A 17,299-nucleotide genomic window follows, 5' to 3' on the forward strand; every position below is an offset into this window, starting at 1 on the left:
TTTGAAAACGCACGGCGTGCTTGTGTTCTTAAATTTCTGGGGTGATAGGACTGCAAATCCTGTAGCATATTTTGCGCCCGATTAATTTTATGGACTTCATTGGGTAAGTGTTGATTTATTTGCTGCATAAAATATCAATTTAAATGTAACTCTCTGTGCTTGCTAGTTTGTGGACATGGGGTGCCATTTTATTGGCTTGTGCAGATAGCTCACTGAATTTTTTTATTCTTTAATAAAAACTTCCAGCACAGCTGCAGTTTTGCTCTTCCTGGTGAGCGTGTGTCAGCAGCAAGTGCTCTAGCGCAGCAGCTCACAAATGACTGGAAAGAAAAGGGCTTGTGGAAAGCACTGTCAAATTCACCAACCTTTCAGAAGGTAAACCAGGTTTACTTTAGGATAGGGACAGGCTCAAGGTGCAGTCACAGTCACATACTGTGGTCCAGCTAAAAACTGTTAATTCACAGTAACTTAATTGCTCTAAATCGTGTGTCCATAGTCTTCGAAGTTTACCAGAGTACCAATGAAATCCTCATCAGTTTTCTTCTGTCACAAATAGCTCAACGTTCTTCTGCTAAAGAAAACCCATTAAAAACAATAGAGCCAGAGCAGGGGAACTGCTTGTTCATCGAAAGAGAGTTAAATGTGAGAGGAAAGGATCTGCTAAGGAACAGATCAATGAAGAAGTTCTCTCTGTAGCAAAATATAACTTCAACGCTCAGGTTAAAAGTATACCTGTTGAACAGACTGATTCTGGAGTTCGCGTGGCATGGGGATGGCATGGATCTCACAGAGCCCTCTCTCATTTTATTTCAATGTTAGCTGCTGGTCTGCAGTGGGAAACCTCCAGGAGGGCTTGCAGCACCTCTCCATCGGAGCCAACTGTGACAGGATCGGGACGATCCAGCACGAGTTCCTGCACGCCCTGGGATTTTGGCATGAGCAGTCACGGTCTGACCGGGATGACTACGTGTCCATCATCTGGGACAGGATTCAGCCTGGTCGGTCGCTCCCCCGCTTTTCCTTTCAGACTCTGGTGTTAGGGGTTTGGTAGTGGAACATCTCTCCCAGCCATCCTTCAGTGGCCGTGCTATTCTCTCACCTGGACTTAGTTTTCAAAGCCAGTGTACCAATGCATTAAATACCAAGTGACATCTATTTGGGACAGAAAGACTCGTTTCTGTTATTCCTTGCACCACAGCAGTTCCCAGAGACCTCACTAGAGAGCTGAGTCCTGCTATGCTACATGTTGTACAGCAGAGCAACAGAAGAGAACAATTTAGTGTGTTTAGATGAATACCCTAAAAGCATTGTCACTCTGGGAGCCCTTAACAAAACAGAAGTAATTGGAAAAAATAAAATCCTCCCACTCTGAAAAACCCAGTGCAACCAAAGCCAGTAGAACATCTCCAGTGAAAACACCGGTCCTCCTCTTTCTCCCCGGCCGCTACACGCGGTGCGGGCAGCAGAGCTGAGAGGGCAGAGGGTGCAGAGAGGGTGTGCAGACGGGAGAGACCCTTTTCGGGGTCCGTATCACACGAGCGGTTACTTTAGCGATGCAGCTCGTAAATATAAGTGTTGGCTTATTTGGCCCAAGCCGGAGAGCTGGCACAGCATTCCTCGCGACTCCGCTCGATCTTGCTGTTGTCCTCTGTGACTTCCAGGCCGTTCGAAAACAAAACTATACACACAGACGGGATGCTTTCCTAGCACAGGTACAGACGGAATACTGAAAAAACAGATCGTGATTAAATCTAATGCATTCTTATTTAGTCGTGATCAATGGTCAGGTGCATAGGCGAGTATACGTTACAGAAAATGACTTAGACTCTGTTAATTGACTCCCATTATGTTTTGCTGACTCTTTAATGACAAGTTGTGCTATTGTTAGCCATTTGAAACCGCTGCAGCTTTTTTACACTGACCAGAATATAGTTACCGTATTTTGACTAATTTAAAACATTTAAAACTTTGCCTTCCATTGGGTAGTTAGTAATGGTTTTTTGCTCATACTCCAGAAGATATCTGTGAAGTTAAATTCTGGAGGTTTATCTGATGACAACTCTAACTTGTTTATTGCGAGCTAAAATGACCAGCAATCAGTTAATACAGATTACAGAATCACAGAATCATTAAGGTTGGAAAGGACCTTCGACGAGATCACCAAGTCCAATCATCAACCCAACACTACCATGACCCCTAAGCCATGTCCCAAAGTGCCACCTCCACATGTTTTTTGAACACTTCCAGTTAGAAACAGGGAGTCATTACAGTTGCAAATTGCATTAATTTGAGTACTGAAACAGCATCCCCACTTTTGGGTATCACAAGCCCACCAAAGTTTGTGGGTAGTTTTATGGGGAAAAGATTTCTGGTAGCAAAAAGCTTTCCTTCATCCAGCAGAAGTCATCATGTTATGTTTCAGTTTCATGTTATGTTCCAGTAGCTGAAAGTAAGTAACTCTAGATGAGAAATAAAGTAGTTTTACAAAATAAGTACAAGTAAATAAAAAAAAAACTATCAGAAATAGTGTGGCCAGCAGGAGTAGGGAAGTGATTGTGCCCCTGTACTCAGCACTGGTGAGGCCACACCTCGAATCCTGTGTTCAGTTTTGGGCCCCTCACTACAAGAAGGATGTTGAGGTGCTGGAGCGTGTCCAGAGAAGGGCAGCGAAGCTGGTGAGGGGTCTGGAGCACAAGTCTTATGAGGAGCGGCTGAGGGAACTGGGGTTGTTTAGTCTGGAGAAGAGGAGGCTGAGGGGAGACCTTATCGCTCTCTACAACTACCTGAAAGGGGGTTGTGGTGAGGTGGGTGTTGGTCTCTTCTCTCCATTAACTAGTGATAGGACAAGAGGAAATGGCCTCAAGTTGCGCCAGGGGAGGTTTAGATTGGATATTAGGAAAAAATTCTTCACCGAGAGGGTGGTCAGGCATTGGAACAGGCTGCCCAGGGAGGTGGTGGAGTCGCCATCTCTGGAAGTGTTCAAAAAATGTGTGGATGTGGCGCTTCAGGACATGGTTTAGGGAACATGGTGGAGCTGGATTAATGGTTGGACTTGATGATCTTGAAGGTCCTTTCCAACCCAGTGATTCTGTGATTCTGTGAAATGACTACAAAAAATACTTGGGGATCTGATGGATTCTCTGTCATTTTGACTGTGTACATCAAAATTTGGTCCCCTTGGGCAACAAACAATCTTTCCTTTTATTTTTCCCACTTAGGTAAAGATCATAATTTCAAGAAATATGATGATAAAACATCAGACTTCCTGAATGTTCCCTATGACTATACTTCTGTGATGCACTATAGCCAAAATGCATTCAGGAATGGAACTGAACCCACCATCGTCACTAACATACCAGACTTCATGGATGTGATAGGACAGCGAATGGATTTCAGTGATTACGATCTCCAGAAACTGAACCGGCTGTACAATTGCTGTAAGTTTCTCCATTTCTTTTCTATTTTTTTGCTTCTGGCATTTGAAAGAAATGAGGGTGATACATACATACTGGGGTCATCCAGGCACAAGTGAAAGAAATGGTAACATATTTGGAGAAGTGTATTGTGTTAAAAACACCAAAAATAATGGTACAGCTAGAAATAACTTAGCCCTCCTGCAGAAACACTGCTGTGTAGCAGAGTTTACTGTGCAATCTCATCTGACCTTTAGTTAAAAACCAGCTTCACTCAGCAGCTGATTTTTGTTCATCCCTTGGGTAGCTGTTTAAAATGTGGGCTTCTGCACAAAGCTTTTTTTTCTTTTCTCCCATTATTCCCCAGCTGTAGAGAAATGAGCATCTTTGCTGTGGCTATCCTACCTACCCCGCTCTCATGCAATCTGTGAGACAGGGTGTGTGTTCATGCAAATGGGGTGCAGATGCTGTTATGAAGGAAATCTGAACTTTTAAAATTTTTATTCTTAGTTTCAAACCCAGTCTCTTTCAAAAGTGGTCAACAGAGTTGTTTGGTCCTGTGAGATTTATTTTAGAAAGTTGAGTGATAATAAGAGAGAGAGAAATATAGATAATTCTATCACCAAACTGGAATACAGTTCTGTAATTGTGACTGCATCAAATGTGCCCTGAGACTCAGATGGAAACTTTTACTCACTGACTCAGTATCCCAAGTAGTGAGTACAGGTTTACAGTTACATTTTAAGCCTTGTTCTACAAATACATTAAATAATTATCAAACTGTTTTATTAAAACAGTGCATTTTTTTGAGCATACAATTCTGATGAAAATATTTCTGGCCACGGAGGTCTAAACTGAGCACACACTTACAAGCAGCCTTAGCTTCTAGCACTTGGCGCACAGTCAGTTAGGTGTTACAGAAGTGCTTACAGCTAAGGATGTCTTTAACAGTGGATGTTAAAGACGTTAATCTTATATACTTTCCATCATTCTTGTACATTACATAAATACTTTATGACATTTTCACTTTATTCTTAAGCCATAGGTACATTTCCCAAGTGAAATAAGCCCCAATCATGTTGAAATTAGTGACAAAACTGCCACCACCTTCAGTGCAATCAGGATCTGCTCTGTTCCCCAGTCTGTCCCTTGGCTTCGTATAGCATGCACGATATTTGCAGATCCATAAGTGGTCTTCAGATCACCCGCCATTTGCCTAAGTGGCCCCCCGTGCCCAGGAGGACGGGTGCTTCACAGGTCCCAGCCCTCTCCCACCCAGCTGCTAGACTGTCCTTTCAGGCTAGAGGGAAGACTGAGAACACCAAACATGGTTTGGGTGGCAGATATTCTCCCAGAGGAATCAAAAGATTTCTTCTTCTGCTGAACATGACTTAAGGAAAAGTTTAAGCCAAATTTCTGCTGAAGGCCCGTGTGGTTAGGAAATCGCATTAAAAATGGGAAACTTGGTTCTTAAATTGAAAAAAACCAACCCACAGCATAAGAAATCCTGACTGATGATGCTGTTCTGATCTCTTCTTCATGGCTGTCTTTCAGGCCACATGATAATAGTAGATTTTAGTCTGCTTTCCCCTTCTAGCAAGTCGCTTAGAACAGACCACGAGCTTTCCCTCAACCACTGAAGTTAGGACTCAGCACTCATCCCCCATGTATTTTCTTCCCAGTCCAGCCTTTCACTACATACCAAGAAAGTATCTGGCTTTTGGTGCAGATGGAGTTCAAAACCCACCTCAAGCAGTGCCCCCTCCCCCTATTTAATTAATTAATCCAAGGAATACATTGCAAGCTATTGGGTCTTGTTTTTCTCTCTTCTGTTGTTCAGGTCACCACTCCATGCCAGCAGGCACTTTCTAATTAAAGTACTCAGGCTACTGCTTTCCTGTTGGGGTAAATTGATTTCATATTTTGTTTCATATTTTGATTTCAGAGAGTTCTTTCATGTAACAATTCTCCATTTTTGCTTACCTTCTTGCTGACACCCTAGCTGTTTGGTTTTTTTTTCTCCAGCAGTCAATATAACATTTATTATGAAAATCTTTTCTTGGTTTCTATAACATCATACTAATACTATATCTTAAAAGATGACAGTGATACAACACTTCTGATAGCTGTGAAACTTGTAGAGGATTGTTAGCTTTCTATGAGGACAGTAAAAAAAAAACCTCAGCAATACAACTGATTTGGCAGCAGTTCATACACAAGTACCTCCCTGAGCTACACCCTAAGTGAAGGATTTGGTGTGCCATTGAGGTTGATTTTTCTGACACCCAACGTCCAATTTGTGGTGCAATGAAACCTTTAAACCTGCCGCGATATTTTATACGTAATTGGAAAAGCAGTAATCATGCATCATTTTATTAATTTAATTGTCATCAAATCATAGCCAGTGTTACACAGAGCTCAGACATGGTACAGTGAGAAACAAATCTAAGAATAGGGACAAACCTGGACTGTGTCTTCCCTCACCCATCCAGGGTTTGATTTAGAGAGAGAAAACACATCACACAGTACTTGCCCTTTCCTATTCAACAGTCACAGTCACAGTTCACTTAATTTTTCACTTGTTATATGCAAGACATCTTACCAATTTGTATGAGATGAGATAGCCAACTGTTCCCAAATGTACCTTTGCCAAATGTTTTTTTCAGTTCAGCATTTTGAAAATCAAGGTTTGCCCATTGCAGTGAAATAACTTCTGCTCTACCATAATTCAGCATAAGCACTCCAGCTGATACAGTAGTGAGCTTTTACCCAAACCTGTGGCCATGTGTGGGCTGGCCCAGCGAAGGCAGAGGAACCCATGGGAAGTCTCAGGACCTTTTGGCTGTGTGAAGGTGGGTGGGTTGGGCCTGGTATTAGTGTTCCTTTCATAAAAAAAAGATGTGATATGATAATTAGCTGGCACCCTCCTGTGCTTGCTGAGTGCCCAGAGTGGTCCTGACGACATCTTATTAATGTCAGTGTTAATTGCCAAACGCTTTGAGTTCCTGACTATTATACCTATGAATGTTGATGGTATTTGAAGCCGCTGATTATTTGGTGTTTGCATTTAGTCTTTATCTGCCCTTGGCTTTGGACATTTGGGATTAAAATATATGTTGTGTAATATTCACAAGTTGGGGTTTTCTTTTTTTTTTTTTAATATTATAGCCTCCTCCCTAAGTTTCATGGACACATGCAGTTTTGAACTTGAAAATATATGTGGCATGATTCAAAGTTCAGATGATAACAGTGATTGGCAGCGTTTGTCTCGTGTTCCTGCTGGGCCAAATACTGACCACACTAATATGGGAGAATGTGAAGGTATGAGAAAAGACTGTTCTTATCTCTCTGGGAAATATTTTCTGCAGAGGGATGTGAGTTGACTTCGATCTTGGCCTTGTTCTCTGTTTATTTATTGACAAATTACAGTTTAATTTTTAACTAAGCAACATAAATCTACATACTTAGGGACATCATGTGGTACATTCGATTTTGTGCTTATTTGGGAAGATTGAATATTCTTATCTCTTTTGATCTGTTTTCTAGTTTTAGTGTCACATCCCGACACGAGAACTATATAAAATTTTCTAACCTATAGTACAGGCACACCAGAAAGATTGCTGCTTTTCTGAATAATTGCTCAGGAAGTCTTTGGAAAGGATTGGGATTTAGAAATTGTGTATATTATCAAGACTCAGGTGAATAATTACTCAAGAATATAGCCAGTTGTTTCTGAACCTGTCAGAGAAAACGTCATGAGTTCAGGAGCTTAAACCAGTCCTACAGAAAGAGAGTCAGCTGTGAATTACCGGCACTGGGTAAAGTGTAAAGGCCCATGCTTTTGAGTACAAATTGCTAGAGACAGCCAAATGAGGAAAAAAAGTTGCAAGGAGAACAGTTCTACCTGTGGAGAACGTGAACAGGTAACAGTCCTCAGTCTGGGGATTTCTACAGGATCTACCTTACCCTGACTTGACCATGTCTTCTAGTGTTATTACAACACAGACACAGCGTTAAGAATATCAGTACGCCAGGAAAATTTTGGGGTGTTTTCTCTCCTCTACCATTCATTTCTCATTGACTTTTGGCAGATTCTGGCTACTTCATGCATTTCAACACCAGCGCTGGAGCAGAGGGAAGCACAGCTCTCCTGGAGAGCCGAATTCTGTATCCCAAAAGGGGTTTTCAGTGCTTACAATTCTATTTCTATAACAGTGGTCACGAAAGCGACCAGCTGTATGTTTGGGTCAGGGAGTATACTTCAGCCCATCCGAACGGCACTTTGAGACTCATTGAAGAGATAAAAGGTATGGAATTTTGGTTTAATCTATACTCAATATCCTTTTCAAAGTACTGTGGGAAAATACTGTAGCAAAGTGACTCATCTCCTAGCGTTATTCTTCGACTTCTTCTCTAACTATGCAATTGATTCTCTGTTGATGGAATTATACTTGATGGATCCTCACTCAGCCATTTCCCTGTAATATAATCAATTACCACAATTTACAAACTCTTACGTTATCAAGATAGTTTTCCCACCAAATAGATAAAATTCCATGAACAGTCTTTTTAACTGTTCTAGAATTGCTGGTATTGATAGCAACAGATGAAGTTGGTCATTAGAGTAAATTACAATGAATAAGAAAGTAATAATAAAGAAATGGAAAGTAGAAGTGCCCCGGAGTACGTAACATACAAGTTTAAAAAAGATAAATAAAATTTAGCTTACTTTTTAAGCAAGGTTTGAAATGACTTAACTGAAATACATCAGTAGCAGATCATGACTTGAGTTGTAGTCATGATGTAGTCATGTAGTTCAAAGAAAATTAAGTTCTTATGGTTTTAGGAGCCTATGGCCTGCAGAATGAGCAACTGAGGTCAGTTAATGGGCAAGAACTCTTTAAGCTAGAATTGCCAAAGACACCTTATGATTAAATTACTTTCTCAAATATTTAACTGTTACTTGGTCTCCATTACAGCTACAACTAGTTCAATCTTCTGGTCACATAAGGGTCTGAACAGGTTCTTTTACTAAGTATCTATCTGCCTCTTTTTGTGTCTTTAGGCTCAGCTACTGCTCATGCCTCTTTTTCTTTTCTTTTTTCCACTCTTTTCTTCACCCTGATGCTTTCATCATCACTGTCTGCCATCAGGAGTCCTTAATATAAGTGTCAGGGCTGCTGAGGCAGAGGTAGATTTCAGATCAGTCCGAGCCCTCCAAACTCTTCAGAACCCTACTTTGAAGCCAAGATGATTTTCTCCACACTTCAGCTTTCTTCACAAATACTCTTTCACATATATTAGGTCCCATCTACCATTCCTGCATTCTCAAACCCATAATTTCCTTTTAAGTCTCTGATCTCATATATGTGTCCAAACGGGCATCCTACTTTGATAATCTCTGGTAACACTTGCAGGAATCACAGAATCACAGAATCACTAGGTTGGAAAGGACCTTCAAGATCATCAAGTCCAACCATTAATCCAGCTCCACCATGTCCCCTAAACCATGTCCTGAAGTGCCACATCCACATGTTTTTTGAACACTTCCAGAGATGGCAACTCCACCACCTCCCTGGGCAGCCTGTGCCAATGCCTGACCACCCTCTCAGTGAAGAAATTTTTCCGAAGATCATTTTTTTCCCCCAAGCTGTTTCACCTCTCTCATGTGAGAAGTTACCCTCACCAACGCGGTCAACAGATGGGAAGAAACAGTGACACTGCAGCCCTTTCCAGCCACGATCTGACATCCTGGCTGAGCTGCTCATGGGTTTGCACTGAACCACCATGCTCGAGAGGCTGAGGGACAAGCCCTGAATCCCTTCTGCTGGTCTGTGGCAGCTGTGGTGGCCTTCAGCTGGGAGCAGGGGAGGCTCTGGGACATTTTACAGCACAGTAGCTGATCTGCTCGTTGAACATGAGTCAGAAACCCCAGTCTTGCATATAATGTGTGCAGTTCAAAAAACCTTTAGCTTATGCAGGAGGCAATTTAATGGAAAACAGTGGGGTGCTTTTTGTTCTCATTTCTGGGTTTGTTTTTTTTCTTCCTAATTATAATGGTAATGAAAAATGGCAAGAAATTAAGACTCGTATCTGAGAACCGTTGTGTTGTGTTTATAATTGTTAGGAGAATGACGCATGAATTCTGTGCCTGGGATTGGCACTGCTTATTCCACAAATGCAGCTGAAAGTCTGGTCTTCCGTGCAGCTGAACATAAGCCAGACAGCAAAAGAAACTGTTTTGCTGCACATACTGTTAACAAAGTATGTCCTACTTTCACCTGCCTTACAAGGCTGCTGTGCAGAGGTCTTTGCTTTTGCGTACAGCGCTCTTGGGAGTCAAGTGGAATCTGCTAGAGCAGGCACTTTTGGATGCAGAATCAGACTCGCAGTGAGGTTTTATCACATGAAGTAGGTTTTGCAAATGACTGGCTATAATTTGAACTTAGTACCATTAATCATTTGATGGGTGAATAGCGCTTCTGCATAGGCAAACTTTTGACAAGCCATTTAAATGTACAAAAACAACCGAAAGAACCAGTCTTGTAGTTATAGGCTCCCAGAATCCTCTGTAGCATTTTTTGTTGAGACATGTTGTTATTCAGTTACTTGAGTTATGAAGTTTTTTCTTTTTCATAATAAAGGTGACAGCCATCTTTGTGCATTTAAATATCACAACATTTGGACTAATCTAATGCAATGTTCTTTAAAAATAGAAAAGAAAAAGCAGTCTTAAAAACCATTAACACTGTTTTCACTCAAATTAAAGAGCTGCTACACATATTAAATTTGTTGGAAAATTGAATTGAGACAGTATGATCTTGCACTGAAAAACTAGCTATACAGGAGACATATTCCATCATGTCAGTGTCGGTCGAACTGAGAAATTCTTACACAGTGTTGGTATAGGGTCTATACACCTGTGTAGTGTTTGACTGTACTGCTTACTCAGAAATCCCTACCCTTGTTTTTCAGGTTCACCTGTGAGTTACTGGCAGCTCCATCATATTTCTTTGAATGTCACAAGTAAATTCCGGGTTGTGTTTCAAGGCATGAGAGGAAGCGGTTTGTCAAACGGAGGCCTCTCTATTGATGACATCAACTTGTCAGAAACTCAGTGTCCACACCACGTCTGGCATATCAGAAATTTCACACATCTCCTCAACACAAGTCCAGCAGGGAAAGCAGGAAGTATATACAGTCCACCTTTTTACTCTAGTAAAGGATATGCTTTTCAGGTCAGCTTGTTTATAAATGGTACCACCGATAACCCATTCAATTTAGCAATGTACTTGTATTTGATTTCTGGAGCAAATGATGATCACTTGCAATGGCCCTGTGCATGGCAACAAGGTACCATGATTCTGCTTGACCAGCATCCTGATATTCGTCAACGGATGTCAAACCAAAGGAGCATAACAACCGACCCCCTGAAATTATCAGGTTAGTTGAAATCAGATGTGCTATCTAGTACGTTTAAAACACAGCCAAAAGGTAAGGAGTTAAATTTTCTCTTTGTGTAAATCAGTGCAATTTTTTTCGCTTCCGGAATGTTTCATTTGTTTTCAGCAACAATATAAGTGATGCACAGACAAAAAATTTAATGTACAAGTATGTTAAACTGGGACCCTGGATTTCAAAGTTGATTTGCATAAGAAATAAGTGGCTGACCCAATCCTAAAATTTCTCTCATATGCTCTGTGAAGATGCATTCATATTTGTTTTAATGAGAATGGAAATTTTCCAGAAGGCTTGAAAAGAAAAATACTGAATTAGCAATACACACAGTTCATACCAGATAAAAATGCAGCTATTAAACAAATACCCTCCCTCCTTGTAAAAGGTACAGTGGTGTCAGCGCAAATCTCCAGATGGACAAAGTACTGATTCATATTACATAATCTGTACTTGTTCAAGGTATGAGAAGATAAGAGCAATTGTCCACAATAACTTGGAAAGGAGGCAGCTGAAGTAAAGATGTAACTCTAAGAAATGGTAGGAATCTCTATAAAGTGAGACATTAAAGAAAAACTCCATATTCATCATTAGATAAAGATTGGATTTAAGCCAAAATGACTTTCTGCATCGATATAGGAGTTTTGACAAAAGAAACTCCCTCCACCACTGAATTAGTTTCCTGGGCTTTCAGACTGTAACATTAGACAAGAAAGGTACAAAAATATCTAATACACCATATTATTTAAAAAAATGAATAATTTATACTCATTTTTCTATGACACTGTCTCTACATGAAAGCAATGTGGGTAATCCAGGAAGACCAAATGTCCTCCCCTGTAAATGAAAGAGGCATCACACCAGGTCCTTCATAGATGGTTGATATTTTCCCCATGCTCTCTGCTGTTATGGCCACAGTGCTCAGCCCTTTTCCTTCCCTGACCCTGTGGCCGTGCAGTCTGTTTGCACTCTGCTCCTTCTCCCTTGTTTATTCCCAAGAGAAGCCTTGTAACTCCTATCTTTTCTCTAACCAGCAGAGATGTTGGAGTAGGCAGTTTCTTGTCCCTTTGTTAGATACTTTCATAGACAGTCAAGCTCAGCTTTGAGATTTAGAACAGGGTTTGGTGGAGGGGACATCCGTGGCCCGTGACCATTCAGGTTGTTCAAGTACTCTCTGCCCTACATCTACATCAAGAGATGCTCTCTTTTGAGAAGCATTGAATTAATTCTTTTTACAGATAATTAGCATGCTACTCAAATTCTTGCTCACTAAATTTTAAAAGAACTAAAAAGAAAATACAACAGGTTTTCAACTAGTTCTCCAATAACCCCATCTCCATCAGGCTCTTTTCTCAATACCTCAGGCTAAACCAAGCCATTGAAGATCTCCATTGACTTGTGCATCTCATCACTATGGAATCTCAGGCAAAAAAAATCTGCAAATATTGTAGGCAGGTTCAGCATTGCTCCTACTCCTTGACTTTCAGGTAATTCATTATCTTCTCAATATTCATCACATCCATGAGCAACTAAGCAGAAGCAGGCAAAGTAGGATGTAGTCTGTCTTGGTTGTTGAGAGAGGCCTCAGTACTACTTTGCAGCAGAGGTTATCGGAGAAGGAAGGGACCCTACTGAGAAAGAAATACAGAGTAGTCCCACACTCACATTCAGGTTTGTTGTTTTTTTTTTTTCCAGATTCCTCATCAAGTTATTTTTGGGATAGGCCAGATAAAGTGGGATCCATAGCATATTTTCCCAATGGAACTGCATTCATGAGAGGTCCAGGAAGTGGAACGAGTGCATTCTTAACCCATCAGAGACTTAGAAGCCGTAACTTTATTAAAGAAGACAGTGTTTATATTCTTTTAACAATGGAAGGTATGTAAACATAGCTGATATTCTTTATGATACAGTAAACATGGAGTGTCACATACTAAGTCACTAGTGCTGTAGATATAAATACACGTGATGTACTTTGCAAAGGAGCAGTTTTGGAACTACACATGTATCTAAAGTCAAATCATATGTTTGGATAAATTTGTGGATAGGTACATGCACTGTGTAATTCCTTTATCTCTTGTGAAGGGTGTATAAAGCAATGTTAATCCTATGCAAATTATTTTGAATAGAGTACTTTGAATAAAATTGGCTGTTTCTAAAAAAATCTAGAGGACATTTCCAAAATACATCATGCTCCGGAAAGGTAAAAAGGACTATTTATCCATTATATCTATGGCCAGGCTCTTTGCTTTCCACTATTAGAACTTCTTATTAGAATAAGAAGAAAAATACCATGAAGTAAAGACCTTATTTCTTGTGTTTTTATTATGCAGATATATCACATCTACTATCAACTCAGCCGAGTGTTTCACCCACCTTTGCTATGAATACAACCAGTCCCAGCACTATCAAACCTACCTCTAACGTCACTGCCACCACCAAGCCCGCCACTGCTACCAAACCTACCACGAAGCCTACTGCCACCACAACACCCATCACAACAGCCTCTGTCACCCCGACCAAGGTTCCCAACTTCTGCTCAGACAACCCTTGTGAAAATGATGGTGTTTGTGTTATTGTAGATAAAGAATCGGTGTGCAGGTAACTGCCTTTATTCACCCTCAAGTGCAATTTTGGATGAGTAATGAAAGTTTCTAGCAGAATAAATCTTTGTTCTTAATGAGAGGAAAGACAGACTATAGCTGATTAAGGCAAATATTTCCAACTGCTACTGTGAGACTAAACTTATAACCAGTTTGGGCAACAAAGCTCCTAACGTCAGCATTTGACCATTTTGAAGTACTCTGCTTGACTTCCCTGTAAATTGTATTTTAAATGTATTTATTGTTTTCAGTAATGTATGAGTCCAATGTTATAAAATGGACTGTGCATCTCCTTAGAAGTCCCGATAGCAAAATTTACAAGAGTTAACTATAAATGCAGCTGAAAGAAAATGGCATTTATATCAGTAGAAAAGATGTTCAAGACTTTGCAGGCAGGAAGCAGCGTAGACATTATTTTAGAATCTGATTCAGAAATATTGTGTACTGTAAATTATGACCAGGAATTGCCAAAGTGTAGTTGCTTGCCTTTGAAACCAGAGATGAAGGCTGAGGACTAAAAAGATTGTTCGCCCTGCAAGAAAATTAATACGAACTTTTATTTAATTCTCTGTGGATACACTTATGTAACCCACCTGGATGACCAGCATTGTTCCAGCTCTCCAACAGGCTCTACGGCTGAAGATAGTAACCTTATGTGATGCTGTGCAAGGGCAGGTAGGCTGGGAGAGTGCTGTGAGGCAAACATCTAAAGGCCGAGAGCAACGAGAACCGGGATGACTCATTAAGTGTTCTCTCTCTCCATTTAGAGACCTTTTAAAAAACAATTCTTGTGCAACCCGTCAGAAGCAGGTCACAAATATGAGTAAATGTCAAGAAGCGGTTCCAAGAAGGCAAAAAAAAAAGTTATACTGAATGTCATGCCTGATTTCGAAATTATGGAAAGAAAACTTTTATTCTCTGACATCGCTGGGCTATTTGAAGCTCTAGTGCCTATGTGACCTACTTTCCACCCTAGAGAAGTGTGTGAACAGCAGTCAGTTTCCGCTCCGGTTTTCTATGGCGAAACGAGGGGGGATGTGATACGTAACCCTATTTAAGCTGGATCACGTGAAGTCCCCCAAGAGTGAGCATCCTTGCAGCGCACTTCAGATGGACTCATTTTCAGGGCTGAACGTATAGTTCTGAATAAATGGCTTAGACGGGAACTAGAAGACCTGTAACATTAGGAACATCCAGGGTTAGAAAGATAGGGCAGGTGTACACTCAACGGTACTGCACACATGTTTTTTTTCAGTTAGATCATTGGGACCCTCATATGCTTACTATAAAATGTTTCGGAGCTGATAGTGATGCTGGATAAGGTGAAGGAATCAAGGCCTGGAGGTTGTTTATAGTCCTAAAACCAGATGACCGCTAGGATGTTAATTTCTTTCCTTACCTTCTTCTTGGGGGAGGGCAGAGGCAGCTCATACAAGTTCTTTAAATTTGAAAATAAGCCCCTTTCGGCAATGAGAAGATCTGATCAGAACATAGCACATCTACTAGTGGAGAAGTGGTGGGAACATCTGTGGCCAGCTCAGTCCTAGAACTGGACAATTCCTGCTCCTAAGCTCTGGTCAGTTGCTCTCTGGGCAGCGATGCCTTGAGAGTCAGGCCTGTGGTCTCCACCCCATTTACCCCGCAGGTTTGAATTGCTGCCCAAGCTGAGCTTAGAATTAAAAAGGCAAAGAACACGTGAGGAAATAGGTGGATGACGTTTTCTGGAGGGTGGTAAATGTGGCTTGGTTGGATAAAAATAGCAGTGTAAAGCTTCTGGACCACTTGCCCTAGGAGCTTATTCCACTCCTTCCTATAAAGGCTTTTTAAAACTGACTGAGTGAAGAAGATAGAAGGGCTTTGTGTAAAAGCTGAGCATGACAAAGGGCAGAACTGCACCAGGATACGAGGCTAATTAGTAATAGTGGAAGCAAATATTACATGACAGTGGTGCTAGTGACAGGTATCAGTTTCATGGAGCAGAAAGTGGTTTTCTATCAACAGAAGTGCTATAAACTTCGAGGAAAAGGAAGCAGATGATAAGTGAAGTGAGTGATCCAGAGGGCATCTCTATTCATATCAAAAGATGACCATTCTGTCGCAGCAGCTCTATAGATCAGCTGCAGCCAAGTGTTAAGCAGTCAAAAGGATCAGGATGGCCCTTGAGTTTTCTGGCAAGGGCTCTCTCTGAAGACGTGACCTGTAAAACAGTGGGAATCTGAAAGATGCACATCCAAGTGTGTAAGGAACAGTAGGGCACACAAGACAACTTCAAAATAGAAGTCCATTTTAAGATAATTATGCTTTGGGACATAGTGCATCAGAGGTGCCCTTGTTTTTTAAGTAGCCCTTTTAATGCCTTTAATCTTTAGGTGATACCACAAGTTTGTTCTTTTACTTTCTAGGTGTCCAGCAGGTGACAACTGGTGGTACATGGGAGAAAAGTGTGAAAGGAAAGGCTCAACTGAAGAAAACACTATAATAGCTGTTTCTTCAACCATAGCTGTATTTGTTGTAATGCTTATTGTCACCATCACAACTGCGGTGTGCCTTAAAAAGAAATACAGCCAAGGAAAGCAAAATGGTGAGAGCCTGAGTCTAGAAGAAGTAAGTATTTTGCCTTTTTCAACACTGATATATATATATTTATTAAAAACGTACACATACAGTAAAAAAGGAAATTGGAAGATGTAACATTTTTAACGTCTGAAGACCCCGGCTTTGGAGTTAAAGAGCTCCATTAAGTACTACTAATTTATCAAACACCAAAAAGACACTTCATTCAAAACCTGTTCTCCTCCATCACCCCCACCACTGTTACTGCACTGATGGCAGCCGACATTGAGTGGGAGAGTTTGAACAAAGTGGGTTGCTTTCAATTTGTAACTAAACCATGTCTTCCACTTTGTGGACTTGTATTTAAACTATTCCTGCATTTTCTACTAAAGATCTCCCTTAAAACACCTGGCTATAGTGCTAAAAAACCCAACCCAAAATGCCAAAACAAACAGAAAATGTAAAAATCAGTTTCTGTGTTCAATGGCTATTTTCTGTGCAAGGAGCAAAGTAGCCGTGGAAATTGTGACTCAAGGAGAATTAAAAGAAGACCGTAGGTTAAAGTTATCATCTGAATGACTGGATCTGAAAGGTCATGTAGTGAACAGGGGAGACATTTGGGCAGGTTTTGACAAGAAGTTTCATGAAGGGCCAGGCATCTGGACTCTTAGTTTAAACAGAGACTTAGTCTTGAAAATAGACATGACACAGCTTAGAGGGACTCACAAGGCACAGCAGAAAAAAAAAAGGAATTTTGTAAGCAAACTGAAGAGGGATGGCCTTTCAGAGAGCAGACTTCCATTTTGAGTTTTGTCCTAATATTTTTTATGTGATGTCCTGCTGAGGTGCAGTACCTCTGCAAAATGCCAGGTACTTGACACTGTTACTTTATGACCTTCAAATAAATTATTTAGATTTCTTTCTAGGTAACGTCATACACGTATTTCCCTTCCCTACTCACTTTTAAGATGTGGGTTTGGTTTATTTTCTTTGTTTTTTTTTTTTTTCTTCTTCATTTAGAATAGAACATCCTTCTGAAGATAATGCAAACAAGCATCAAAGACGCAAGATGAACGTCACTGCAAAAACCACAACGATGTCATCATTCTTTCTGTTACTTTTATCTCAACCACCATGATAAAAATTTGTAAAATCTGGAAAATAATTCATCATCTGGATAAAATACTGTGCTAAAGTCAGTAAAGTGTCTGACAGTGTTGTGTATCGCCGTGCAATGCAGGAAGATGGAAATACGTTGTGTGGCATGCCTGCCCT

General features: G+C 40.6%; 1 protein-coding gene across 1 annotated transcript; it reads left to right on the forward strand.

Moving 5' to 3' along the window:
- The first annotated feature begins 766 nt into the window (after positions 1-766).
- On the forward strand, positions 767-17,062 carry MEP1B (meprin A, beta). The gene is made up of 9 exons (XM_010294018.1): positions 767-998; positions 3,219-3,437; positions 6,582-6,734; positions 7,505-7,720; positions 10,389-10,856; positions 12,564-12,746; positions 13,202-13,469; positions 15,874-16,075; positions 17,045-17,062. Exons 1-9 carry the CDS (start codon positions 767-769, stop codon positions 17,060-17,062), a joined length of 1,959 nt encoding a protein of 652 aa, XP_010292320.1.
- Positions 17,063-17,299: the final 237 nt, after the last annotated feature.

This window comes from Phaethon lepturus, unplaced genomic scaffold (genome assembly GCF_000687285.1).
Source record: "Phaethon lepturus isolate BGI_N335 unplaced genomic scaffold, ASM68728v1 scaffold19549, whole genome shotgun sequence".
Taxonomy (NCBI): Eukaryota; Metazoa; Chordata; class Aves; order Phaethontiformes; family Phaethontidae; genus Phaethon; species Phaethon lepturus.